At 38.7% G+C, this 27,947-nt stretch overlaps 1 protein-coding gene across 1 annotated transcript; it reads left to right on the plus strand.

The window, feature by feature from the left end:
- Positions 1-12,263: 12,263 nt before the first annotated feature.
- On the plus strand, positions 12,264-27,876 carry atp2a1l (ATPase sarcoplasmic/endoplasmic reticulum Ca2+ transporting 1, like). Its single transcript, XM_051913714.1, has 24 exons — positions 12,264-12,558; positions 13,717-13,734; positions 13,818-13,900; positions 15,262-15,366; positions 15,507-15,645; positions 16,106-16,186; positions 16,648-16,733; positions 17,038-17,335; positions 17,556-17,722; positions 18,678-18,766; positions 18,870-18,972; positions 19,061-19,192; positions 19,287-19,403; positions 21,888-22,106; positions 22,407-22,518; positions 22,632-22,855; positions 22,962-23,182; positions 23,923-24,125; positions 24,217-24,302; positions 24,400-24,533; positions 25,963-26,080; positions 26,166-26,283; positions 26,643-26,685; positions 27,563-27,876. The coding sequence occupies exons 1-23, from the start codon at positions 12,441-12,443 to the stop codon at positions 26,645-26,647; spliced, it is 2,976 nt and encodes a 991-aa protein (XP_051769674.1). The 5' UTR covers positions 12,264-12,440; the 3' UTR covers positions 26,648-26,685; positions 27,563-27,876.
- Positions 27,877-27,947: the final 71 nt, after the last annotated feature.

Below are 27,947 nucleotides of genomic sequence, written 5' to 3' on the forward strand. Positions count from 1 at the left end.
TTAGCGATCATTTAGGAGATCAGTCACTAGTTCGCACTTACATATAATCAGATAGGGTACAGAATATGCATACTTGGTGTGCTGTCCAAGGAGAGGGCTCCAAGTTCGGAATTTGGCCCAAAGCCAGAGTACTCCCCCCATCTCTGGCTGGGATAGGAATAATCGAGAGTGAGGAGTTGGGGTGGAGGAGGGATCCTGATCCTGGAAGAGTGTCCTGGAACCGAGGTAAGTCTGCTCTATATATATACCTCCTCTCGCGCTGATTGGGTAGATCATCTGAACGTGCTCCTCCTGAACTTTGTTAATAAAACATCATTTATGGCGCGCTATTTGAAATCAAGCAAAAGAATAGCTCAGAATATAACAACAGATATTGTCCTCTTGTAATCTGGCATTGGGATTGTAATCCTTTACATTATGATCACATCTGAACGCCCCTCTGAACACGTTTTCTGTTACTGTTTGATGTAAATTTTTCCTTCAAATACTGCATGGGTCCTTCAAATACTGTGTACAAAGCATACAATTTTTTTAATGAGGCAATTCATTTAATTGATTTTTTTTTTTTTTTTTTTGCTAAACAATCATTAGATTCTAACACTACATTGTTTCACACTGTATAGCTTTGGCACTACAGTGTGAGGTTTAACCCCACAAAAGCAAGGTCATAACCCTGTATTAAAGGCAGTGATAAGCTCTTTTCAAAATTTTAGTAAAAAAAGTCTTTAATATGTGTCTATGCTTTCTATGTTGTCCAAGCAACACGCTCACGATGATTATAGCAAAGTGGGCGTGTGTGTAGTTTTCCTGCGAGGACCCACTGACATTTAACTAAATATCTTTCAGGACAGACTATCCTCTTCCCTGCCCAGCATTCACAGCACAGGGGATTAGCTGTAACCAATCCATCAATCTTGCTTTACTCTTTCACACTTACACTCCATGAACAGAGTACATCTTATTCTTTATGTATTCCAGTACTAAAAGCTGAGTTATAATAGTATATAGAAAAAATCAAACATTGTCATTCTGGTTCTGAGTTTCTGAGATTATTCACTAACAGTATTTTGTCAATTTTTTTTCTTTTTTTCTTTTCATATAGTACATTCAAGCAAGATTACACCCCAACTGTGTAATTTTCATTATTCTTAGTGGTAATTTTTATTACTTTCTCATTTCTCCCATCAAATCTAACAATGCAAAAAGGGTCCTAAAAATAGGCTTCATTAAAAAAAAAAAAAAAAAAAAATTTTGTTTTGATTTGGGGGTGAAACATGACCTGGACATTTTCTTGACAGATATGTACATAAATCAATTAATTCATATTCAGTAAGGACACCATGAACTTGTCTTGTTCCCTTTTCCTTGCCTTACAGTCACCTTCTACAACTTGACACAGACACATTTAGAGTTGCTTAAGCTGGTGTTCCGTTTTTCTGCTGACTTAGAACAGCTGAGCAACACTGTCAGGACACAGAGCTATGCTATATTTCATATTTATCATGCTTAACTCTTGTCAATTTACATTTTGTAGACACCGTTGTGACTTCTATCTGGCATGTGCACAGGAGAATTATATAATCAATGGTGTTGTGAAGGTTGTGAATCAGGAAAACTCCAATAGCGGCAATAGCTACATTTAAGGCACTTGTATTGTTGTTGAGGTAAAAATAACCTAAGATTCACTGTACAGCTCAGTGTATAATCTATTCCTTCACTTTTACCTGATCAGTCTTTAGCTATTTCAGAATACATCACACTCATGCTTACTGAGTGCTGCCCAGGATACAGTACACTGAATACCAAAAAAAAGAAAACAGGCATTATGCAACAAAAAGCTACATTTATCACATGACCTCATCACAATACATTAATTCAGCAAGTAGCCTCCAAATATCATCTAAAAATACATAAAATTATTTACCATTTTAATCCAATTTTGTGAATCCAGTGTCATTTGTCACACTGGAAATGAAAGGTGAAGTTGCGTGCATTGCATTGTGGGATACAGTACTGTGTTCTGGATACATATTTTATATAGTATGGTATAGTGTATACTGCAAGTTAATGAACAGTAGTGGTAGAGTATGTTCCAGGTCAAAATTGTTTGTCCCATTATGGGATGATCAACACAAGGATAAAACCGTGATTCTGTTTAACTAATACAGGAATCTAATATGATTTAGTCAACACTTTAACCGTGGATCTAAGATGTCATAGGAGACTTACTTTCCAGCTGTTTTTGTTTATGCCTTTATTTATTTCTTTAATGTGTTTTAACACCCTTTGCCAGTAGCCGTAGTTGTTCACTCAAGGCCGTACTACAAGTTTCACGTTTATGCTTGTGAGAGGAACTCAAGGCGCATGTCTGGGTAGGTGAAAGTAATCTTTTAAACCTTGCTTATAGTATAGACTTTCCTTGCTTTCCCATTAAAATGGAGAATACTTCAAATGCATCAATTAATTAGCAGGTTAAGACATTGGCATTCATGTTCTTGATGGTTTTTATGCTTTCTTTAAAAAATGAATTAGCCACGCGGGGGACATATGATCGTCCTTCACGTTCTTACAATTCAGATTCAGAATATAAATCCCTAAAACAAACTGCACACTGCAAAAATGTTCTTCCTCAGTATTTTGTTTTCCACCAGTAAAAATATCTAAACATTCTAAAACCAAGATCCATTTAATTGTAGTGCAAAATGACATAAGATAAAAATTCTTGTTTTCTGAGAAATTGATCAAAATTAAGTGAGTTCATGCTTAAAACAAGAAAAAATATCTGCCAGTGGGGTCAGAGAAATCAACTTGTTTTCCCTTTGAATAGTAGAGATCTCAAACTTGGTAGGATGTTCCCAAACTTGCACATCTACTCACCCGCACAGACCCGCATTTGTCCAACACCAGGTGGGGCTATAATAAGATAATTTGTGTTTTGGAACTTTGGAACCTTAAAGGCTAGAAACAAACCCCCCTGAATCCTTGAGTCGAGTCTCCATTTCCATCTATACAATTTTCTACCATTTTGAAATTTCTTTTTCAAACCAAATTTTGCAAATTGCATCTAGGGATAAAAGTTATTCAAAGAAGTTTGATTCATTGAAGCATTGGAAAAATATAAGTGAATTAAATTGTCTGGCATTGCTCATTTTTCATGAATTGACCTCCTAAATGAAATGCCAAAACTTAAAGGATTAGTTCACTTTTAAATGAAATACCTCAATCTGTACTCACCCTCAAGCCATCCTAGGTGTATATGGCTTTCTTCTTTCTGATGAACACAATCAGAGAAATATTAATAAATATCCTGACGCATCCAAGCTTTATAATGGCAGTGAGCGAGGATCAACGAGTATGAGCTGATGAAAGTGTCTCCATCCACATCCATCCATCATAAACATATTCCACACGGCTCCTGGGGGTTAATAAAGGCCTTCTGAAGCACAGCGATGTGTTTGTGTAAAAAAAATATCCTCATTTAACAAGTTATGAAGTATAATATCTAACTTCTGCCAGACCAGCTTACGCTATGTCATACGCCTTCCCCATTCAACTTGCGGAAAAAGCATAACTGATGCGACACCAGTTCCATTTTTTTCGTAATTTGAATACGGAAGGCGGTCTGGCTTTTTTCTGTTTAGAAGTCAACTGAGCCTTTAAATCTCCTTTGTAAAAGCTTTACGAGGCATAAATAGTCCTCACTTTAGATGAGCTCACAAATTTTTTTTTTTTTTTTAAAAACTGCTATATAATACTAAAAGTGGTTCTTTGGCTCGTAATCATAGGGGAACCACTTAAAGTGCTGTATAGAACCAAATCTTGGTGCTTCAGTGGTTCTTCAGCGGTTCTTCACTGGTTCTTTGGGATGACTGAGGTGCTATATAGCACCGCTACCATATACAGAACCAGTTAAGCCCCTGTATGGTTCTTTAGCGGTTCTTCAGTGGTTCTTTGGGGTGGTTAAGGTGCTATATAACACCTCTGTCGTACAAAGAACCTGTTATGCCCCTTTAAAGGTTCTTTACAAGCCAAAGAACCACTGTTGGTGCTGTTTAGCACCATTGATTTGAAGAAATAAAATGCGATATGGCACCTCTTGTGGGTTCTACATAGCACCATTTGACAAAGGTGCTGTAGAGCACCTTTAAAGATGTGGTGCTACATAGCACCAAAAGTGGTTCCCCTATGGTTACGAGCCAAGAACCACTTTTAGTGCTATATAGCACTTTTTTTAGAGTGTAACTACCTGAATTAATCATGAATTACAGTAGGAATACGTGTTAATAAAGCATTCATTGGTAACACTTTAGAATACTGATCCTTCATTAACAAATAAGTAATGCATTATTAACACTCTAGTAACTACTATTAACTAACAAGAAACTCTGATTAATGAATTAGTAAGTATCAGTGCTCAGTTGAAGGTGGTAGTTTTCTATTAGCTAATCAGTAACTACTGTTTTTTCATACCTCCCAGAGAACTACTAAGAACTACTATATATAGGTTCATAATTAACATGAATGATGCATAATGTATAATTAATTCTAAAGTAAGGTCATGGTAACCCACTAGTAACGACTGAAGTATTACCAAAATACTAATTACTAATTATTAATTATTAAAGGAATTACTAATTATTTTGATCAGTATTCTAAATTGAAAAACATGATAACTCTCTAGTAACTACTGCAGTCATTGTAAACTTTTGAGGTTTTTGTACATTTTGTTTTTTTACAGTAATTCCTTCTGATGTATTTGGTAACACTTAAGTAATTACTAGTGGGTTACCGTGATCTTCACTTTAGAATACTGATCCAAATAAGTAGTAGTTCCTGTAGAATTATGTAGTAACTCCTGAGTTATTACTATCCAATACTTTACAAAAACCTCAAAAGTTTAGAGAAAAATATTTTCAAGCAAAATTTGAAAGGATTTATTTAAAATATTGTAATTAATACAGCACTACAACTTCTCAAAATCAACGGGTTTCTCTTTGTGTTTGTGATGTGAAGTCTCTAAGTGGCATCTTACATTGTTCGATTCCATATTGTCAGAAGTTAAATTGAAGCATGCAACACACTGTGGTCTCTCTTCATTACCCACAGTTGCACTGGTGAATCCGAGGGCAAGACAAGCATCATCGTATTTTGTTGCCTTTTCACTGCGGCGGCCGCAACAGCTTGAGGCTGTCTACGGGAAGTGACTAGAGCCCTATTCGATAGGATTAGTTTTACAAAGGTAGATGGAGTAATGTAATTTTACCACAGGACGTCTGTATTAATGGTCAATTCATGTGGAATAAGAAATCCCTTAAACTACCAGAAGTGGGAGGGGTAACTTGATTTACGCACTGCCGTCACCTCCCTGTCATCATGTGTGTATTACGTATAACCAATATATATATTAATAATTAAATTCTGATTGGATTCTGTTGGTAATAGGCACTTACCTAAATCTAAAAGACGTTTCGACCTTCTTTTTGATCTGAATGGTATGCGGAAACACTTGAGGTTTGCCACAGACTTGTCCCACCGCCTATAAAGCAACTGAATGGTTCTTCAAGCGCCTCCATACTTTAAAAACTGCGAAAACTACTTTTAAACAGGAAATGATGGAATATTTACATACATACTGTATTTACAGCCGGTCTATTCGCATGGGATAAGCATTACATAACGTCATTTTTCCGGACCTTTTTACTGAAGGTATAAGTTGCCATAATATTACCAACATTGTCCGTAATGATTACTGAGATGGCACATTCGTACAGGACTAACATCACTGAGAAGCTCTGGTAATAATTACTTTACCCCACCTCTCCATGTAAAACTAATCCCGTCCGAATAGGGCTAAAGAGAACATTGCAAATCCATTTGTCCTTTGTATCAGAGTGGTGGAGTATGTCAGAAATAGAACGGGGCATCAGTTTACTGTCAGGAATTTGTTGTGTCGCCCCACATCCAGTAGACAGCATTACTGATTATAATGTGTTCTACTTCTTGACACGTTGTTTTGGTTCTGTCAGGACCACTATCGTCAAATATGATTGATAATTGCATAGAGTTTGTATTGGCGGTATGGTTCTGTTCTGGGCAAGAACTCCCTGCGCATCCATGCAGCCTAGCATGGATAAGAGCAGGGAGAGCAGCAATAACCCCCCTAGGGTAAACAGAACAGAACCAACATATGCAGATATAATTAATGTCAATAATTTAACATGTAGACATATTTCAAGAATTAGTCTGATTCCGGTGGAATCTTAAGGCCAATCCTGACTGAAGAGAGGAGGAGCTGGGGATGGAGGAGGGTAATTAGCTCCTGAGAAATGCAATAACTGCTGATAATACTGAGGAGCTTATATATGAATGCCGTGATAGGCGTTGTATTCCTATAGGTAGACGTAAGTCACCTGGGAGTCAGCTGATGCGAGCTTGACTGACGTGACCTGTCAGAACTGACGCTAACGCTGTATTATTTGCTTTACATTTACCTGGCACTAGCAGTCCTTTCACAAACTTGTCTATTCTTGTTGCATGACCATGCATCATCCATTTACATTTTTTACACGGCTCCCTGGAATACTAAATTCTGAATCTTCAACCGCGCCATCTAGTGTTCTGTTATTGCATGACAACAACCGCTACAACCGATAACAGACTGCGCAAGTGGGTACTACGAGTCAAATTAATATTTTGTGTTCAATAATAACTCCGTGCCCCCCAGTTTGGGAACCACTGGACTAGAGGAACATATAAAATCTTGCATACTCAGAGGTAAAAAATGATCTCTAACTGGAACAATAAATTGATTGTGGCTTGAGACTTTGCCTCTCCCCCTACACTGTGGGCTAAGTCACTACTATCACTGTAACACCCAGCACTCCCTTACCGGTGGAGGAATCCAGTACTCCCTCAAGCTCACTCCTCACAAAGGCTCCAAAGAGAACTAGAATGATGCTCCCTAGTCCAGCACTCTCAAGTCTGGTGGTCTCAGCACTCCCAAGTCCGGTGGACTCAGCACTCCCTAGCATGGTGGTCTGACTGCTCCAATGTCCACTGATCTCAGCACTCCCAAGTCCAGTGGACTCAGCGCTCCCAAGTCTGGTGGTCCCTAGCCCAGCGATCTCAGTGCTCCCAAGTGCTGTGGTCCCAGCGCTCCTTAGACCGGTGGTCCCTAATCCGGTGGTCCCAAGCCCAGTGGTCCAGGAGGTATTTCCCCTGTTCTTCTGATAATAGCTACTGCCATTTTGTGTCTGTGGGCTGCACACACTCCTCCCAAGGTGACAGCATCTGCCGCAATTCCCCCCAATGCAGCGTCTGTCATGGCCACGGAGGCCATCCTTTAACTCTCTGTGCCCCCTGTCGGCTCTGTTACAAACACAGAGGCCATCTCTGAAATCTCTGTGCTCCCTGTCATGGCCACAGAGGCTGGCCCTGAACTCTCTGTGCCCCCTGTCTGCTCTGTTACAGCCACAGAGGCTCTCTGTGCTCCCTTTTACAGCCACAGAGGCCTTACTGAACTCTCTGTACTCCTTGTCATGGCCACAGAGGCCATCCTTGAGCTCTCTGTGCCCCCTGTCACTGCCATGGAGGCCATCCCTGAACTCTGTGGTCCATGTCACAGCCACGGAGGCCATACATGAACTCTCTGTACTCCCTGTCTCTGTTCCGCTGGTCCCACCATGATCTCCAGCTCCGCCACCCCCTTTGTGTTCTCCAGCTCCGCCACCCCTACTGTGGTGGTCTCCATACCTGCCATTGAGTTCCTTGGCTCTGCCCTGGCTACCTGCTCTGCCGGTTCCCTACTCCACCTCAGTCTCCAGACTCACTTCCACCTTATGGGCCTGGCCTTCCATCTCTCCCCCTTGTCTGCCTCCACTCCACCACCCTTCTGGACTTTTTTGTGTTTAGGAGCCTTCTTAAAATGGGTTAAGTTATATCTTATATATGTTATGTTATATATGTTATATATATGGTTCTCAATCCTTGTCCTGGAGTACCCCCAGCACTGCACAGTTTAGATGTCTTGCTAATAAATCACTTGATTCAGCTCATCAGTTCGGTAGTAATTAATCCAAGACCTCAGATGGCTTTTTTCAGAACGTGCTTCTGAGAAATGCCCTGATAAAGGTAAACAATGTGGTAAATGCGGAAAACGCGATCACTTTGCCAAAGTATGTCAGAGTTTTTTGTGGATTTAGTCTTGCAAAAGCCATGTGACATAGAACAAGCATTTGCAGACATACTGCTGGGAAAAGAAAAAACTAATGTTAGTTTCAAGTTGGACACCAGAGCACAGGAAAATGTCATTCCACTGCACACATTTAATAGACTAAAAGCTCAGTGCAAGCTCATACCGACTAGGCACAGCCTCACTGGATATGGTGGTCAAATGTTCACAGTAAAAGGGACATGTGTTGTCGTGCAGATACAAAGACAGAGAAGGTGATCAAGCATCCACACTACCCCTTGCCAAAGACAGAAGAAATCATGCCCAAGCTAACAAGTGGGAAATACTTCAGTGTTTTAGATGCCCGTTCAGGGTACTAGGCAATAAAACTAACAGAGGAATCATCCAAGCTGACGACATTCAACACTGTATTTGGACGATACAGATTTCGTCGTCTTCCATTCGGCATCATTTAAGTTCAGGATGAATTTCAACACAAAACCTATGAGACATACGAAGATCTAAATGGTGCCGTTGTGATCGTCTGTGATATTCTGGTTTACAGACGACCCAAAAAGACAACCTGCATGTGATGTTGCAAAGGTCTTGTGAGAAAGGTGTGAAACTCAACCCTGAGAAAAGCATTGTGAGTGACACTGAAGATCGCTACTTCAGTCACTGAAGGAATCAAGCCATACCCTAAAAAGGTCTCAGCGATAAAGCACGTGTAGCCACCAAAAAGCAAAGCAGATCTTGAAACAGGCCTGGGAATTGTAAATTACCTGTCCAAGTTTGCACCCTGCTTATCGGACATTAATGCACCATTTTGTCAGCTGCTCAAACTAGATTCATATTAGATTCCAAGAATTCCAAGACTTCAAAGAATGATTCTGCAACTCCAGAAATATGACATCACCATCAATCACTGGCCAGGAAAGAAGATTCCTATGGCAGACACCCTCTCTAGTAAGTCCATAGCGACAGAGCATGACAATCTCAAGGAAGGAATGGACATGCAGGTTCACATGGTATACAAAAGCATACCAGTCAGTGACACAACAGATGCAACAGATCTGTGCTAAAACCGAGTCAGAGAGCTAGCTCATCCAGCTCAGACAGGTGATTCTGGATAGATGGCCTGGAGAGAGGAGAAAATGTCCCGCAGACATCATCGACTTCTGGAATTTCCGAGACGAACTCTCATTGACCAACATATCATTTTCAAAGGTGAGAAAATAGTTGTTCAAACACCAAGGAGCCCATGATTCTTTACGAAATACCAACCAGACCATGGCAAGTAATAGCTTCAGACCTCTTTACCTGGAACAATGAAGAATACATGGTTATTGTAGACTACTATAGCCGCTTCTTTGAATTGGACAAACTCAACACCACCACTGCTGCCACTGTCATCAGCAAACTCAAAGTCATTTTCGTGAGACATAGCATCCCAGGAAAGTTGTCTCCGATAATGGTTTGGCTAAGAAGACTGTGCAGATTGCAAAGACAATCTTGACAAAAGCCAAGATGGACAGGAAAGATCCCTATCTCAGTTTGTTAGAGTATAGGAAAACACATGATGACAACTTCAAGTCGCCTGCCCAGCTTTTAATGAGTCGCAGACTGCAATCCATACTGCCAACCACCAACAAGCAGCTCCTACATGAAATTGTCAGTATCACAGAGGCACGTTCCAAAAGAGTAAAGCAGCAGCAGCATCAGAAAAAGTTTTATGATCGCTCAGCTTGTCTATGGTCTCAGCTTCACACTAGACAGCTCAGGTCAGGTCAGGTCAGGTGTATTGCAGAGACTGTCATCATCTTCTCAGCACAAAAGAGAAACCGTTTTAAATATCTGCACTTCTGCAAACATAAAGGAGGAAGAGCAAAACAGCAATGCCTCATCAATGCTTCAGATACATGCTGAAGTACCAGCACAGCATTCAAAAGACAGAGAGATCCAGCCCATACAATACCATACCAGATCAGGTCAAGCAGTGCGACCAAGAGCAATTCTTGATTTGTGATTTGTAATTTGTCTGGGGTGTAGGTGGATCGCTGACCCTATGAGAGAAATGGAATCTAAAATCTGGTATGGGCTGTCTGAGAATAATGGACACTTTGTTCCTAAGTATTGTTGCATAGTGTGCTATGTTAGGTGTCAGATGTGTTGAGATGTTTTGTGTAATGCAGCAACCTCTGTGTTTCTGTTAATGTTTCAGTGGTTTAAGTATATATATATACTCTGCATTGACTTAATGTGTGTTTTTTTTTTTTATTCTTTCAAAATAAAGGGGATGTAATATACGCACTGAATATTTACAACACTAATTTATGGTACTATGGCAAGGGACTGTGGGATATGGCTGGGCGCCACTTATATGTAACATGAATACTGCTGCACGTTTGAGAGTAAAGCTTTAAGTTTTGTTCGGTACTCACTGTATGTCTCCTTATTTAAGTCTGCACACCCTTTGCAACATATGCAACAAACCAAGAACAAGACACTCAGTATATGCATATGATATTTATTAACTACAATTAATGAAGTTCTTATTCATTTCAGTGATGCCCTTCTTGACCGGGTCTGAAAACAGTTCTGTGCTTAATTATATAAAGCTTTGAGAACTTTAAATCTCTAAATTATTTCATTGTCTTCCTTTGACAAAAACCCAGGACTGTCCTTTTTATGTGTGAAATGAACACAACTGTTTTGAAGGGCAGTCAACCAAAAACAGCGATGATAATGACATGAACAACCCAATCTCATGAGAAAAGGTGGTGATTTCACGTGAATTTGTATGATGTTATTCAAAAAGTATAAAGAGGGTCCACCTCAAAACCTAATTGTCCGTAGGGCGTATGCAGATACGAAAATTAGCCACCAATTCGCCAAAGCGTAAAATAGTTAATAATTGCCATGTGAAGGACATGACATAGGCCTACATGTGTTTATGAGAGTGTTTAGTGTTTAGTCATGACTACTTGGCTAAATACCTGTGGATGGACTACTTGATTTTAGTTTTGAATTGAACTCAAAAAGGAAAATTCTGTCATTTATTACTCACCCTCATGTCGTTCCACACCCATAAGACCTTCGTTCATCTTCGGAACACAAATTAAGATATTTGTCCAATGGCTCAGTGAGGCCTGCATTGCCAGCAAGACAATTAACATTTTTACTTCCCAGAAAGCTACTAAAGACGTATTTAAAACAGTTCATGTGACTACAGTGGTTCAACCTTAATGTTATGAAGTGACGAGAATACTTTTTGTGCACCAAAAAAACAAAATAACGGCTTTATTCAACAATATCTAGTGATGGGCGATTCCAAAACACTGCTTCATGAAGCTTTACGAATCTTTTGTTTCTAATCAGTGGTTCGGAACGCTATCAAACTGCCAAAGTCACGACCCTAGTGGTGAACCATTGAAATTTCGAAACACTTATCACGTAATGAAGCCTCGTTTACTGAAATCACGTGACTTTGGCAGTTTGATACGTGCTCCGAACCATTGATTCGAAGATGAACGAAGGTCTTACAGGTGTGGAATGACATGAGGGTGAGTAATTAATGACAGAATTTTCATTTTTTGGGTGAACTAACCCTTTAATGCTAAGATAGATCTGAAAAGGATCATAGGAAATGATGGTGTTCTTGTTCATGCTAAATCAATGTGTGGTCAGTGTGACACTTTCATATTTAAGTCTCCTATGTAACCACACTCCTCTAATGCTTGTACTAAATTAACCCCCCAGCACTCCTCTAACTCCCCCCTCCTATCAGAGGCCATTTGGCCCATCACTCACTCTTACTCTCTCACCTTCTCCACTCTCCTTATTCCACTGACCATGCATGTTCCAAAAACAGATCAACTTTTCATTTCAGTGCTACCCCCTACATATGCTACCCCCTCATGCTCCTTGATCACCAAATAACCCCCCACATCTCCGTCTGAGACGGCGAAGACGTTCAACCCCTAGACTATAACTCAATCCTACGAAGCCATATGCAACTGAATGGAATTTTAGGGTGTGGCGATGGGCAACTTTGACCAATAGGGCAGCTGGCAGCAGTATAAAACGCTGCACATGTGTGAAATTATTCGCTCTTTCTGTCAGTCCATCACTCCTATAAGGAGGGGGTCCAAGTAACGGGGGGCAGACTTTGTAGTACAGAGAGCAACAAGAGCAATAAAAACTGAAGGGCACGGATAGACCTGTTTAACTAAGCTTTTGCCACTCCTAAAGATCCTTCACCCCTGACAGGATGGAGGACGCCCACGCCAAGTCCCCGGCTGAATGTCTGGCCTACTTTTCGGTTAGCGAGACCACCGGTCTTACACCTGATCAGTTCAAGAAGAACCTGGAAAAGTTCGGCTACAATGGTGAGATTAATAAGATGTCTTTAAGATGCATGCAGGGTTTAATAGAAAGACAACCAAACACTAAATGGTGGAAACATTTCTTTTTAGGAAGGCACACAAATAGACAACCAAGCTTTTGGGTTAAACTTTTAAATAGTGAAAATAGTATATGCAATTGCATAGATCTTAGACAATCTTGACTTTTGGGAGGAACACATAATGGATGGTTTAGTATATTCTGAAAAGTTCAGACTCTTCAGTGGCATTTCAAGGAACATCAACAGGTTGTGGCACATAAGCTGAGAAGCTGGGATTGAAAATAGACTTTGGCAGAGGAGGAAAAGGGAAGAAAGACAGGTGATGGCCCAACGGCCTTGCTTGGATATCTGAGAGGTCTTATTATATTAGCAGTATTTCAGGCCGATGGGGGAAGGGGATTCTTAGGGGCTGGCTGAAGTTGGCCTGAGAGATCAGATATGTTACTGCCATTACAAAGTCATGATGTACAAAACATGACCACCTGTACAGAGAGGGCTTAGCATGCACAGGCACTTTTTAAAATTCAAATATATTGATAGCAAGTGTTGGAAAACATCCCTTGTTAGAAAGCAGGTTTCACATTACTGTTCAGGGGTGTATTTTCAATTATTATGATTATTATTTTTATTATTAGTATTATCGTTGTTGTTATTTGCATTGTTTATATTTATAATTAAACCTTTTAATATAAGATTTAGTGGTGATTTATGTGTTCATTATTTAAACATTGAAATATTTCTCATATGTGTATTCAAATATATTCAAATATTTGAATATATATATGAATATTGAAACTGGGACTGAATGTTAGCATTGCTTTCAAACTGTTCATATTTTATAGTTAAAAATATGTCCATTTCATGTCCAGTAACTGTTCCTGTGTGAGATATATAATATAATAATATATAATAATGTATATAATAATATTAATATATAATAATGCTTCCTGTTAGTTGTCTGCAAAATTCTTGAAATGCCTCAAGTTCCTTTTTTATAAGTTCCATATGAAATCAATTAGAAATGGTTATGCCATAATAGCTCCTCTTGGATATAGAGAAATATTGCCTAGAATAATGTTATTTGTGCTGTCTTGATTTCTGATCAATTACTCATTTTATTTTTTTATACTTTGTTTCTCAGAGCTGCCAGCTGAGGAGGGTATGTACAAACATACTGCTAATAAAGTAACAACATGAGAAATAAACCAAGTTCATATTGAACTAAATTCCCCTTCCTTTTAGGAAAATCCATCTGGGAGCTGGTTATTGAGCAGTTTGAAGATCTGTTGGTCAGAATTTTGCTGCTTGCTGCCTGCATCTCTTTCGTAAGTTACTTAAAAGTGAATAATTCAAAAAAGACTGGAAATAAATTAGCAACCATAAAGAAATGGAAATGACTCATATCTATATATATCTATATATCTCTATCTATCTATCTATCTATATATATATTTTAGAACAAAATCGTTCTTTAAGTCGAGACCCAACAAAAACATTAATAAGTATGTTGTCAGTGATGTACATACAAAACATATCAAACACTCTGTTTCATGTGATTTAATCAGATCTGTCAGCATATAGATACAGCATGTCACACTTTTAAACATCCCCTTTAAACTTGAGTGGTGTGTCATGTAAACAGCTGTTGTAACATAGTGTAGGTTGCCTTACTGCACTTAATGCTGTAACATACACCACAGCCATTTATGGTGTTATTTTAAATTGACATTTTATTTAGCATTAAGGTTATGTGCAAAGGTCTACATAGTATGTGAACAGTATAGCATCAGCATTAAGACATGATGGCAGTATTACATATTGTAATGTAGCACCAAACGGTTTCCTATAGAGTCGATTGATCTTAATTTGTTGTGCCATATGGATGGTGTTATTTATCCCACAGTTTTCTAAGCAGGAAAGACTCTGTAAGGTGGATGTTTTGAGGGTTCAGCGGTTATTAGGAGGTTAAAGGTGAAGATGGGGGGTATTAATGTCGAACCCCCACCACACTGTGTCTCAACCAGCTGTTCCAATGGCCTTAGAAGGAAAATATTCAGGAGCTCAGAATACGTGTGAGAGGGCGAAGGGGTTTATTTTAAGCAGTACTCAAGCTGAAGACAGAAACTCTATCCTTTGAAAAGGTCAGGAGAGATGCATGAGAGAAAGTAAAGGGAGAGAAGATGCAGGCCTGTTGTGCAACAATATTGTGAAATTATGTTTTGATGGGTTTTAATGTATGCATGCATTGCACAAGATGAGAAATTAAGCAACCAGACCAATAGCATCATGATGTAAGAATAGTATTTCTCATATTCATAAATAATATTTAGGGTTGGCCCAGTGACCCTGTAGGCCTTCCACTGATCAATAAATCAATACATTTTTATACAGTTTATACAAAGGTACTTGGGAAATGTCTTTTTTTATCTTCTCTGAAACATTTATATTCTAGTAATTGCCTAGAAATTGTCCTACTTTTTGACTCGAGGTTTTACTCCATATTACTGTCTTTCTTCCCATAAAAACCTATTGAGCATATATATATAAGTATATATTATGTAAAAAATGCTGTAAAATCTTGACATTATCTGCTGTAAAAGTGAAATAAACACCCTGAATGCAAATCAAGAGCAATATGTATATTGTGTGCTGGTCTCTAATGTCTGTATTTGTGTGTGTTTTTTAGGTCCTGGCCTGGTTTGAGGAGGGTGAAGAGACTGTTACTGCCTTTGTTGAGCCTTTTGTCATTTTGCTCATTCTCATTGCCAATGCCATTGTCGGTGTGTGGCAGGTAATGCACCAAATGCACACAGTTACTTAAGCACAGAAGCAGATGAATGTAGACTATTGATTTCACATAGTAAATGAATTGATTGCATAACTCATAGGCATCTGTATGCAAACCAAACAAATGTCTTGTCTGCCATACAGGAGCGTAATGCTGAGAGCGCCATTGAGGCTCTGAAGGAGTATGAACCTGAGATAGGCAAGGTCTACCGTTCTGACAGAAAGAGCGTCCAGAGGATCAAGGCCAGAGAGATTGTCCCTGGTGACATTGTGGAGGTGTCTGGTAAGGCTCCTTTATGTCGTTCAATCTTTGGTTCGGAATATAGTGCTATATATGCTGTCAGTCTATCTTGGTTCCTGTAGGAAAAGGTTAATGGTAGAAATGTACTACTATAAATTCATGTTCTATCTGGGATAAAAATTTTACTACCTGGTTTGCACACAACAAACCCTGCAAGGCAAGTTTGAATGACAGAAGCAACAAGGTGTGAAATATTATATGGCTACATACTGTGTAGTAAAGAACTACTCACCGTATTACGTATTTTGATAGTTCTCCACAAATCACGTGGCATTGCTGCCACTGGCACAGAGGCCACATATAATCTTTGTGGTCCATGGCTATATATTCAAATCAAATAAATTTAGTAATTTCAAGTTTCCTGTAGGTCTGGTTTTTGGTTCAGGCTCTTTTAGCACCACCATTTTTCCATACTGAAAACTCTCTCTTTCCTCTTCCCTAGTTGGTGATAAAGTTCCTGCTGACATCAGGCTTACTGCTATCCGATCCACCACCCTTCGCGTTGACCAGTCCATCCTTACTGGTTAGTGCTTTTAACAGTGTATACCTATGGATTTTGAAAATATACTTTATCACTCAGGGCCGGCTTGTGGGGCCCTAGGTGAGATCATGAAATTTGGCCCACTGGTTTCAAAATTGTCAGAACATTAAAACTTTATAACCACTACAAACATGACAAGTGGTTTCTTTTTAATGGAAAATAATTAATAAAGCAGCTGTGCTGCACTGCATCCCTCTGTTTTCCAGTGTATTGAGAACAAAAATGTTTTCACATCTGCAGTTACATTGAGATCATTTTGTGTACCTCCTCTTAGGGCTCCCTTAACACAGAGGGGCCCTAAGTGACCAAAACTCTGCCGTAACTCAAATATTCATCATAGGAAGATGATCCCCATGATTACATAGATTTTTTTGGGATGTAATTGGTCACTGAGGTTATTTTATATTGTATTTGTATGTAAATATGGTTATCTTTTTGGACAGGTGAGTCTGTCAGTGTGATCAAGCACACAGATGCTGTCCCCGACCTTAGAGCTGTCAATCAGGACAAAAAGAACATGCTTTTCTCTGTGAGTTTTCATCAATACACTCCTCCAACTATATACAGATTAGTTTTCTACCTCTTCAATTAGCTACATTCCTCCATACACACAAGGTTCTGGAAGTTTCTCTCAGATAACCCAACCTGGTGACTGCGATTTCACTTGGTAAGATGGGTTTTTGTAAGGTTAAGTAGATAAGAAAGTTCAAACCCCAACACCAGCCTAATCTTAATACCTTAATGGTCAAAAGAAATATTGTTCTTAGGACAAGAAGTTGATCCAGGAAAAAATACTATTTGGGTAAATCATTAGTTTCTTCTCCCACCTATAGGGCACAAACATTGCTGCTGGCAAGGCTATTGGAGTTGCTGTCGCTACTGGTGTATCCACTGAGATTGGTAAAATCCGTGACCAGATGGCCGCCACAGAGCAGGAGAGAACCCCTCTGCAGCAGAAACTGGATGAGTTTGGTGAGCAGCTCTCTAAGGTTATCTCTCTGATCTGTGTCGCTGTCTGGATGATCAACATTGGTCACTTCAATGACCCCGTCCATGGTGGATCCTGGATCCGTGGCGCTGTCTACTACTTCAAGATCGCTGTTGCTCTGGCTGTGGCTGCAATCCCTGAGGGTGAGCATTATAACATGTGCAACACATATCTCAAAGTTTATTTTTCACCAAGGTTTATAATATAATACACAATACGCAACACAGTATGTCCACAAGTGGGCTAAAACCTTGTCCTTTAGTCTATACTTTACATGAAACATAGTTACTATCTAAACCTATCAAGATTATCAATAATATTGACAGATATTAATCCATCCATAAACTCCTTTCCTCTCATCAGGTTTGCCTGCTGTCATTACTACCTGCCTTGCTCTTGGTACCAGACGTATGGCCAAGAAAAACGCCATTGTCCGTTCACTGCCCTCTGTGGAGACTCTGGGCTGTACCTCTGTCATCTGCTCTGACAAGACTGGCACCCTGACCACCAATCAGATGTGTGTGACTAAAGTAGGTATTGCATGGGATGCAATGTTACTTGATGTCAACAAAATGTCAACAAAATATTCAAAATGGACCATCAAAATAAAGTGTTATTGTTGTGTATGAGCACGTATCCACTAAGAAATAATGAAGCTATTGCTAATACTTCAAATTCATTTTATTAGGTATACTTAAGTAAAGTTTGAATATATTTTTAAGTATACTTTATGTAGTAAGTTTACTAATATCAATGTACTAGAAGTATACTTGTAAGTGTACTGTTTCAATACTACTCACATGGGACTAAATTGGCCCACATTTTAGTGTATAAAAGTATATTTTTAAGCATACTTTAAGTGTAACAGTAGTAGCAAGTGAACTTATAAATATACTGATAGTTAAATACTTATAGCACATTTTTTAGTTTATGAAAGTAGCCTACCCTTTGATATATAGAGGATATGCATTGACGTCATTTTCCCGTCGGAACACGCCCCCTCAGCCGGACTGAGTGGCAAAAGAGCCTGCTGCATGACTGGATTGAATAGGGGAAACTGCGAAAACGCGAGTAAAACAAACGATTAAACTAAAGGCTGGTCTCTATAGTGTTCCTGTTACAACTTACCAAAGATCCAGTAATCCATGGATACTGACATGCAGCCAGGAATCGTGTTTCCAGACATTTATATGTGCCTGATATTGATGCCAGGGAAATACATAAAGCAACTTTGCCTGTGAACGCTTTATATAAATACAATATAGGTAGGTCTAAATACGTGTGATCACTTATATCAATTTTATATATAAAATCCAGTCCTAAAACTTGTATAGTTGAGTTGTCAATACAATATATAATACAATATAGGGTATGATTTTACCCCAAACTTCAACATATTGACAAAATGATAACTGCTGTACACATTTATATTAATATGGACATATTATTACTTTCAGACTAAGATGAAATTGTGTATCATTACAGATGTTCATCATTGATAGAATTGAGGGTGATCACGTTGATCTGAACTGCTTTGATATCTCTGGCTCCAAGTACACACCTGAGGGTGAGGTGTAAGTACACAATTAACTACTTCCCCTAAAATGCTCCTTTTTATTATCAGGCTATAAACAAGGTAAAGTCATAAATGTAATCTGAGTGGCATATTTTTCTCAGCACAAAGGGGGGTGCCCGTGTTGACTGCAGTCAAATTGACGGTTTAGTTGAGTTGGCCACCATTTGTGCCCTGTGCAACGACTCCTCCCTTGACTACAACGAGGTGAGAGAGACACACTCTTAAATACTTAATCTATTTTTGTCCAAAACAACAACAACAACAAAAACTGTAATCTTCCTTTGTGTTACAGTCCAAGAAGATCTATGAGAAAGTCGGTGAGGCCACTGAAACTGCTTTGTGCTGCTTGGTTGAGAAGATGAATGTTTTCAAGTCCAACGTCAACAACCTGTCCAAGATTGAGAGAGCAAATGCTTGCTGTAGTGTAAGTAGAGGTGCACCTTCCTAAAACATCAGTAATGTAGCTTGGAGCTGATTGCTTTGTTACTCAAAATTGCTTTCATTTTCATCTTGTGTAGGTTATTAAGCAGCTAATGAAGAAGAACTTCACCCTGGAGTTCTCCCGTGACAGGAAATCCATGTCTGTGTACTGTACCCCTACCAAGGGTGATGCAGGCTGCAAAATGTTTGTAAAGGTATGCTTTCTATTTCACCATCATGTGTCTCATTTAAAAAAAGTCTCATGGTTTATTGGAAGCAAATACCACGGTAATATAAATGAATGTACCATGGCATTGCTAACATGGTACCATTTTTTTTTTTTTGAGGGTTTAAGAAGTATATCGTCACGGTTATCCGCCTGAATTTTACAAAACGTTCAGGCTCCATTTAAGACCCATACTGCTTAATTGTTTTAATTATATACTGAGAGGTGGGGAAATCCCACAATCTTGGAGGGAAGCAGTCATCTCTGTCATCCCAAAGGAAGGGAAGGATGCGAGTGATTGTAGCTCATATAGACCAATATCGGTCTTAAATTATTTGCTTCTATTTTATCTAAGAGATTGGAGGGTATTATTCCTGAGTTGGTAGATCTAGACCAAACTGGATTCATACAAAATAGACAGACACAGGATCATTTAAGGAGAACGCTTCAAATAATGAGTTATATTACGACAGAAAATACAAGTGCAGTCTTGTTAAGTCTTGATGCTGAGAAAGCATTTGATTCTGTTGGATGGGATTATTTGTATCAGGTACTGGCAAGATTAGGCTTTAATGAAAAATGTATTCACTGTATTAAAACGTTATACTCCTCCCCAACAGCCAGGATAAAGATCAATGGGCATTTATTTAAAACAATTAGTCTGGAAAGAGGGACACGTCAGGGATGCCCCCTAAGTCCATCCCTTTTTACATTATTTATTGAACCCCTGGCTCAAGCTATGAGAGGATCCAGAGATAAAGGGGATCATAATTAAAGAAGACGAGCACAAGATTTGTATGTATGCAGACGATGTTCTTCTATTCCTGGCTAGCCCTGAGTCTAGCATCCCTAAATTGATGACCCTTCTAAAAACATACAGTTTATACTCTGGATATGAGATAAACATCCAAAAGACCCAAACACTTACATACAATTTTAGACCTAATTCAGTTTTAATTCAATTTTAGACCTAATGTATTACAAAACCAATTTAATGAATGGGATGGGATGATATTGAGGTTTGTTTGGAATGGTAAAAGACCTAGGATAAGGTTTAAGACATTACAGCTGGCAAAAGAGAAGGGTGGTAGGGCCCTACCTTGTTTTCAGGATTATTTTTATGCTGCACAATTGAAGCCTTTAATATGTTGGTGTATGCCAAGCTATGAGGCAAGATGGAAAACTCTGGAAATCACACAGATAGATACACCTCTACAATCGTTACTTAGGAACAAAAATCTAGCTGAGAGGAGTTATAAGAAATTAAATAACTGGACTGTATTTTCATTAAAGTTGTGGTTTAGGGCTTTGAGGAAATTACAACTAGAGAAACAGGCTGGGGTATTACAGTTGATAGCATATGATCCAGATTTTATACCCACTAGACTGGATGAGAGATTTAAACAATGGATCTGGAGAGGAATTACGTATTATTGCTCAGTCATTTCTAATGGAAACTTATTGAGTTATCAGGCCATGTCAGACACATTCGGATTAGAAAAGCAGGATTTTTATAGATACTTGCAAATTAGGGATTACTTTAATAAAGAAGTTAAAAATACAGGAATGAGTGATGATAACCTGATCACAGCATTTATTAACGCATATTTAAAAGAAGATAATAAAAAGTTAGTATCAAAATTATAGGGATATATACAAATCAGTAAAAATCATACGTCAAACTATGTAAAACAAAAATGGGAGAAAGAATCAGACTCTCAAATAACAGAGGAAGACTGGACAGAAATATGTGTTACACAGACAAATACAACAAACTCAAGATCATGGCGTGAGTTTGGATGGAAGAATATAATAAGATTTTTTATAACTCCCAAAATAACAGCAATATGCACAGGTGAACAGAGTCTGGGCTATTGTTGGAGGCAGTGTCCCCCAATGGCTAACCATTTCCATATTTTCTGGGCATGTTCAAAAATACAGCCTTTTTGGCATGAATTAGCAGCTGAAATTGGGAAAATAATAGGGGAGGAGTTTAAATTTTCATTCATTACACTGTACCTAGTAAAAAAATACCTGAAACACTTTTAAACAGTGATAAATACTTATTAAAAATACTCTTAGCAAGTAGTCAGAAGGCCATAACATGTAAATGGTTGCAGGTTGATCCTCCAACAAGAGATCAGTGGATGGAAATTGTAAACGAAATATATTGTATGGAGAGACTTACATTTTCTGTTAGACTTAACTTGGAGAAATGCATTAAGTATTGGCATAAATGGATTGTGTACACAGACCATTGAGTATAGGTGAGATATTGCACGCCAAAGAGTGCATGGAAATTGTACTGTTTTGACATTGTAATGCCTATGATGACCTCTTGTTCTTTGTTTCCAATAAAAAAAAAAAAAAGTAAAAAAAAATTTTTTTAAAAAGTATATCGTCACAAAAATGGTAAATATTGATGGTGATCTTCCTCTAATAATAGACGCATCTTCTAAACTTTTTTTTTTAGGGTGCTCCAGAGGGTGTGATTGACAGGTGTACCTATGTACGTGTTGGTGCTACTCGTGTACCCCTGACTGGAATTGTAAAGGATAAGATCTTGGCCACCATCAAGGAGTGGGGTACTGGCCGTGACACTCTGCGTTGCCTGGCACTGGCCACCCGTGACACTCCCCTGAAGGTTGAGGAAATGAATCTTGAGGATTCTACTAAATTTGGTGACTATGAGGTGAATATCAAAACTAACTAAGAAGTCCACCTACCCATGCTGGAGACCAGCATCCAAAATATTCCATATTGTCATTAGGCGCAAACCTTGTATGTTCAAAACCGTTACTTTTTAGGAAAATAAAAAACCCTGATTTTTTAAAGAATTGAACAGCATGTCATCAGAGTTAGTATTGTGGCTTTCAATATGATCAGACACTTGCATCTGTCATTATATTATTAAAATTTACCAAAATCAAGCTCAAACATAACATAAAGTCTACATAAAGTCTTTGTCTTGCTACTTCCATGTCTTGGTCAGACTGACTTGACCTTCGTTGGCTGCGTTGGTATGCTGGATCCCCCCCGTAAAGAGGTTACTAGCTCCATTGAGCTGTGCAGAGCTGCTGGCATTCGTGTTATCATGATCACTGGTATGCTTTTTATCCATTCTTTCATAAGTCATTTCTTTCAAACTTTTATTGTTGCAACACCTGACATGTCCACCAAATAACTAAAGAATCTCATAAAAAACGTAAACCCTCAGGTGACAACAAGGGCACCGCTGTTGCTATCTGCCGTCGTATTGGCATCTTTACTGAGGATGAGGATGTGACTGGCAAGGCTTACACTGGCCGTGAGTTTGATGACCTGCCCCGTGCTGAGCAGAGCGAGGCTGTCTGTAGGGCATGCTGCTTTGCCCGTGTTGAGCCCTCCCACAAGTCTAAGATTGTTGAGTTCCTGCAGGGCTACGATGAGATTACTGCTATGGTGAGACATATGTACACTTGGACTTTACAAGCCAACGTCCACAACATTATATCACATGATATCCTGCTTTTAAGATGATACAGTAATGTTGTTATCTTTGCTCTAGACTGGTGATGGTGTCAATGATGCCCCTGCCTTGAAGAAGGCAGAAATTGGCATTGCCATGGGCTCTGGCACTGCCGTTGCCAAGTCAGCCTCGGAGATGGTCCTCGCCGATGACAACTTTTCTTCTATTGTGGCAGCTGTTGAGGAAGGCAGAGCTATTTACAACAACATGAAGCAGTTCATTCGTTACCTGATTTCTTCTAATATTGGAGAGGTCGTCTGGTAAGAATCCATGGCCTTGTTTGATACCATATCTAATATTCTCATGTATGCTCACATGCAGAGGTGGATTTGAGTACTTTACTACTATACTTAAATATTATTTTGGGGAATCTGTTTACTTTAATTGAGTTCTGTTAAAAATACTTGCACTTGGTTACATTTAAATGGTAAAAAAAAAAAAAAAACTTTTTAATCCATTACAATTTTATGTAGACTTAAAAGTACAAAGTACATGTCATGCGACTTAAATTGTTTCTCAATAATTAAAAAAAGGGTGAAAGACGAGGGTGAGTAAGTGATAACAGCATGTTCATTTTTGGGTGAACTACAGTAATGTGAGTTTTATGATAACAATCGCTGTAGATGGATGATCTTGAGTCAAGTGTGGACACGGTTCATGATAAGTGTTGATTATTAGTCTAAAACCCGCTATTTTAAAATGACACTACTGTAAAATCATCTGCTAAAAATAGACAGAACAATGAGAAAACAGCGATTTTTGACAATTTTTTTGCATCAAAAATATTAAAATGGGGACATCTCTTCTGCCTCTTGTTTTCTAAAGTCAGCTTAAAAAGCTTATAAGCTTAGAACACTACACATTTTTAACTTTGTGGAATGTGGAAACTTTCAATTGAGTTTTGACATAGTATCTGTACTTTAACTTAAGTACAGTTTCTCTACACTTTTTACACCCCTTCTCACATGTGACATTCTTCTCGTTTCTTGTCTTCTTTTAGTATTTTCCTGACTGCTGCTCTTGGTCTGCCTGAGGCTCTGATCCCAGTCCAACTGCTTTGGGTGAACTTGGTGACTGATGGTCTGCCCGCCACTGCCCTGGGCTTCAACCCCCCCGATCTTGAGATTATGGGCAAGCCCCCCCGCTCCCCCAAAGAGCCCCTGATCTCTGGTTGGCTGTTCTTCAGATACATGGCCATTGGTGGTTGGTATCCTTGTTATTTCTGTGGAATAACTGCTTACTCATATTCTCTGTGTGAGTTTTGGTGTTACTCTAATGACTTGACTGTCCTCAGGATATGTGGGTGCTGCCACTGTGGGTGCTGCCGCCTACTGGTTTATGTATGATGATGAGGGTCCTCATGTCACCTACCACCAGCTGGTGAGCAATATCTCCATTGTATTATTATTTTAACCAAATGTGGAAAGAAGTCTTCATCATATCTGTTTATGTCTGCTAATTTCTCTTCCTGCTGTAGTCTCACTTCATGCAGTGCCACGAAGAGAATGAGGACTTCGTTGGCCTTGACTGTGAGGTGTTTGAGGCTGCTCCACCCATGACCATGGCTCTGTCTGTCCTGGTCACAATTGAGATGTGCAACGCCCTCAACAGGTTACATCTTCACTGCAGTTTATAACATTCAACATGATTTTGTTCTACATGAAGTTGGGGCTTCTGTAACTCAATAGCTCTATTCCAATCTAGTGAGCTACCTTGCTAATCTAACTTCTAGGCAGTATGGTAACCAAAATATTCCTCATAAGTAACTGATTTCTACATAGGAAGCAACTTAACCTATATATGTCACTAAAACAGTGTTTTGTCTAATGCAGTATTTAACTAAGTATATGTACAGTGCAATTACAATTTTCCTTTGCTCTGTCCAGCATCTTGAATGAATCTTTTCACAGAGCTAGCCGCAATGCATTATGGGATTTTATTTCTGTGGAAGATACATGCATTGCTGCTTTGGAATTTGGCCAGAAATGGGCATATCAAAAATAGAGTTTTTTGCCCTAAACAAAAACACTCTTTAAGGCTCCCACAACACACCACCCAGAATATTGATAGTTCAATACAATTTTCCACATTTATCTCACTGTTATTCACTTGGCACTCGCTACTGAGTGCATTTACTGAATAATTTAAAACACAGAATTTCAAAAAAAGTATAATTTTGTGGAACATTTCGGTTAATTTAAGGGCTGTGACACACCAAGCCGACGGTCAGTCGTTGGCCAATGATGGGCCGTCGGTGAGGGTCTGTCAGGCTAGGTTTTGCGGTGTGTTCCACACATCGGTTCTAGTCGGGCTCAAGTCAGCGGAAGTTTGCCTGATTCAGCTTGTTGAGTCAGCGTCGGGAGCATTGGTGAGAGAGATCGCTCTTATTGGCTGTTCATTTTAGCAAATGAGTCAGTGTACGAGAATAAAAGCAAAAATGATGAAAAGTGAGCAAAGTAGTCAAGACGGCACAGACAGGTGGCTGTTCTAATTGAGCATTCTAATGCGTGAATATTTTCATAACAACATGAGCTGCCTGGAATGAAGAAAGTGATCAGCATGATTAAAATTCAAAATGGTAAGCAAACGCTGCTTTCTTTATGGTTTGTATATCTGAGTTCTAGTTTCAGGTTCTCTTTTTGAATTACAAATATAGAATATTGATACCTGTTGATATAGACAGTTATTTCCCTACACGCAGGCGCAGAATGCACATGCTAGTTGGCAGTCACCTGTAGTTCTTTTGGTGTGTTCAAGCCCAGCTTTTTGGCCAGATGCGAGGCGACGACACAGTCGGTTTTTGTCGCCGCTAGTTCTTTGACGTCGGCTTGGTGTGTCACAGCCTTAAAATGTTTCATTTCGCATCAGAAAAATGGAAATTCGATCACAAGTGATCAGAGGAGATGCATGTTACTGCCCAGTGTTAAAGAAACCTGAGATTCATTGCAATGCTGTCAGGTTTTGGAACAGAGCTAATGTTACCCTGATATTATGGTGGTAATAAGTATTCCTCTCTGTGTTTCTGTGTCTTTCTCATTAGTTTGTCTGAGAATCAGTCCCTCTTGCGTATGCCCCCATGGAGTAATGGCTGGCTAGCGGCTGCCATGACCCTCTCCATGTCCCTCCACTTCATGATCCTCTATGTGGACCCCCTGCCTGTACGTCTTTTACCTTTATTTCATCCTGTTCTTTATATTTGACTACATCTCTACACTGGCCACAACCTTCCTTTTCCTTTTACAGATGATTTTCAAGTTGACTCACTTGAACGTAGAACAGTGGATGGTGGTACTAAAGCTTTCTTTCCCTGTTATCCTCATTGATGAGGTGTTGAAGTTCGTCGCCCGTAACTATGTAGATGGTGAGTTCTCAAACAAATGTAAATATGCATGTTTTCACATAATTTTAAAATAACATGCATTTAAGTAAACACATTTTAAATGTCAAACTACATTCATACTTATTCTGTTCCAACTTACAGTTATACTGTCTATGCTGACTTTTTTCTATGAATGAAACTTAATATAATTTCTTACTTAAACTTAATTTCAATTAAAAGTTTTCTTTTTCTATTTGTTATATATTAATTGCACAATCTTTTTCTCCATACAACTTGGTTGCACTAAAAAGTTTTTAATCCCACACTTATCATTCTTCTATCCTTTACCTTTTCTCTCACTCTTTTCAATTATTTCCCACTAACCTACTATTAATTTCCAGTCTAAACAGTCCCACCTCCCAGTTTTCAAGTAACAGAAGCAAGGTATACAATACCCCTCTCGTAGCTGTTGTGCTGTACCTGTCTTAATACATGTCTATGTCTCTATCCTTGTGCATATTTATTGGGAGGGTTGGTGTTCCTTTGAGAGAACATGTGGTCTTAAATTGGTCTGTAATTAACCATGCATGGAGTACCTGTGAAATGTATGCTTAACTTCTCATTTGCCTTCCTCAGTGGCAAGGGTTTAAACTAGTTCACAGGTTGCACCAACCTGTGATTGCATTGCCAGCCCAATACAAAAACATCTGCATCTTAAAATTGACTTGTTTATACTAATTGAGAAGTTATATTTTACATCAGATACACTATAAACTAACTTGCATATAATATTAACTAACTACTTGTTAAATGGCATGTTACACAGTGGATACACAGTGTGTATTTTGCCAACCCTAAACATAACAGCATAAACATAATGTTGTTCCAGGACCATTAAGGATGATCCAGGAATGTCCTGTTTGGGTAAATCATGTTCAAGAACATGTTTGCTTGTGTAAATTATGTTGAAGTCAAATTATTTTCCTGGAGATTCAAGATACAGTGTTGTGAATTAATACATTAGTTTATAGTACAATAATATGTATTGTAATGTAAGGAATGTGGCTTTTGTTAACTGTCATTTGTTTAAGATAAAAGCACTTGCTAAATTGTGTTTGTATTGTTTGCAATGTGAATATAACGCTTTGTGATTTATCGCAAAATATTGTATAGTGATGTATGTATTGTGATACAAATTGTGTTGTGAGGTAGTGGACGACACTCAGAACAGGGTTTCACAATGATATTTAGTACTTCTTAATATTTGCTCAGTGTTGACCTTCTGTTTATTAAAACTTTTTTTTTTTTTTTTTATTCCCAGGTAAAGCGTGAAATGCAAAGACAAAGATGTGGGAGTGAAAAAAACGGAAGATGAAGAAGAGAATAGCAAGAGAATGAATGAGGAAGGATGGGAGAAGAGAGTATTTACATCTATAGCTCTCATGAGCCCATCCACAGAATGGAGAGCACAAAGTTATTGGAAAATATTTAAAAAAAAAAAAACACACAGAAAAACTAAAAATACTAAGTTTAGGAACAGAGATTAATATATAGGTCAGCCCTTCCAAATTAGTGTTTGAATGATGAATTGTTTTATTCTTAAAATGTATTAAACGTTTTTTTGTTAAAATTGTATACCATTTTACACTCTTTATTTCTCTTCATTCAATCCCTACACATACCTGCACATTTTGTGTTTTAATTCC

Source organism: Ctenopharyngodon idella, chromosome 12 (genome assembly GCF_019924925.1).
Source record: "Ctenopharyngodon idella isolate HZGC_01 chromosome 12, HZGC01, whole genome shotgun sequence".
Classification (NCBI taxonomy): Eukaryota; Metazoa; Chordata; class Actinopteri; order Cypriniformes; family Xenocyprididae; genus Ctenopharyngodon; species Ctenopharyngodon idella.

Coding starts and splice junctions, on each gene's coding strand:
- atp2a1l (XM_051913714.1), top strand. CDS start 12,441: ATGGAGGACGCCCACGCCAAGTCCCCGGCTGAATGTCTGGCCTACTTT. Junction 16,734..17,037: donor AAAAGAACATGCTTTTCTCT/GTGAGTTTTCAT, acceptor TCCCACCTATAG/GGCACAAACATTGCTGCTGG. Junction 22,519..22,631: donor TCGTGTTATCATGATCACTG/GTATGCTTTTTA, acceptor GTAAACCCTCAG/GTGACAACAAGGGCACCGCT.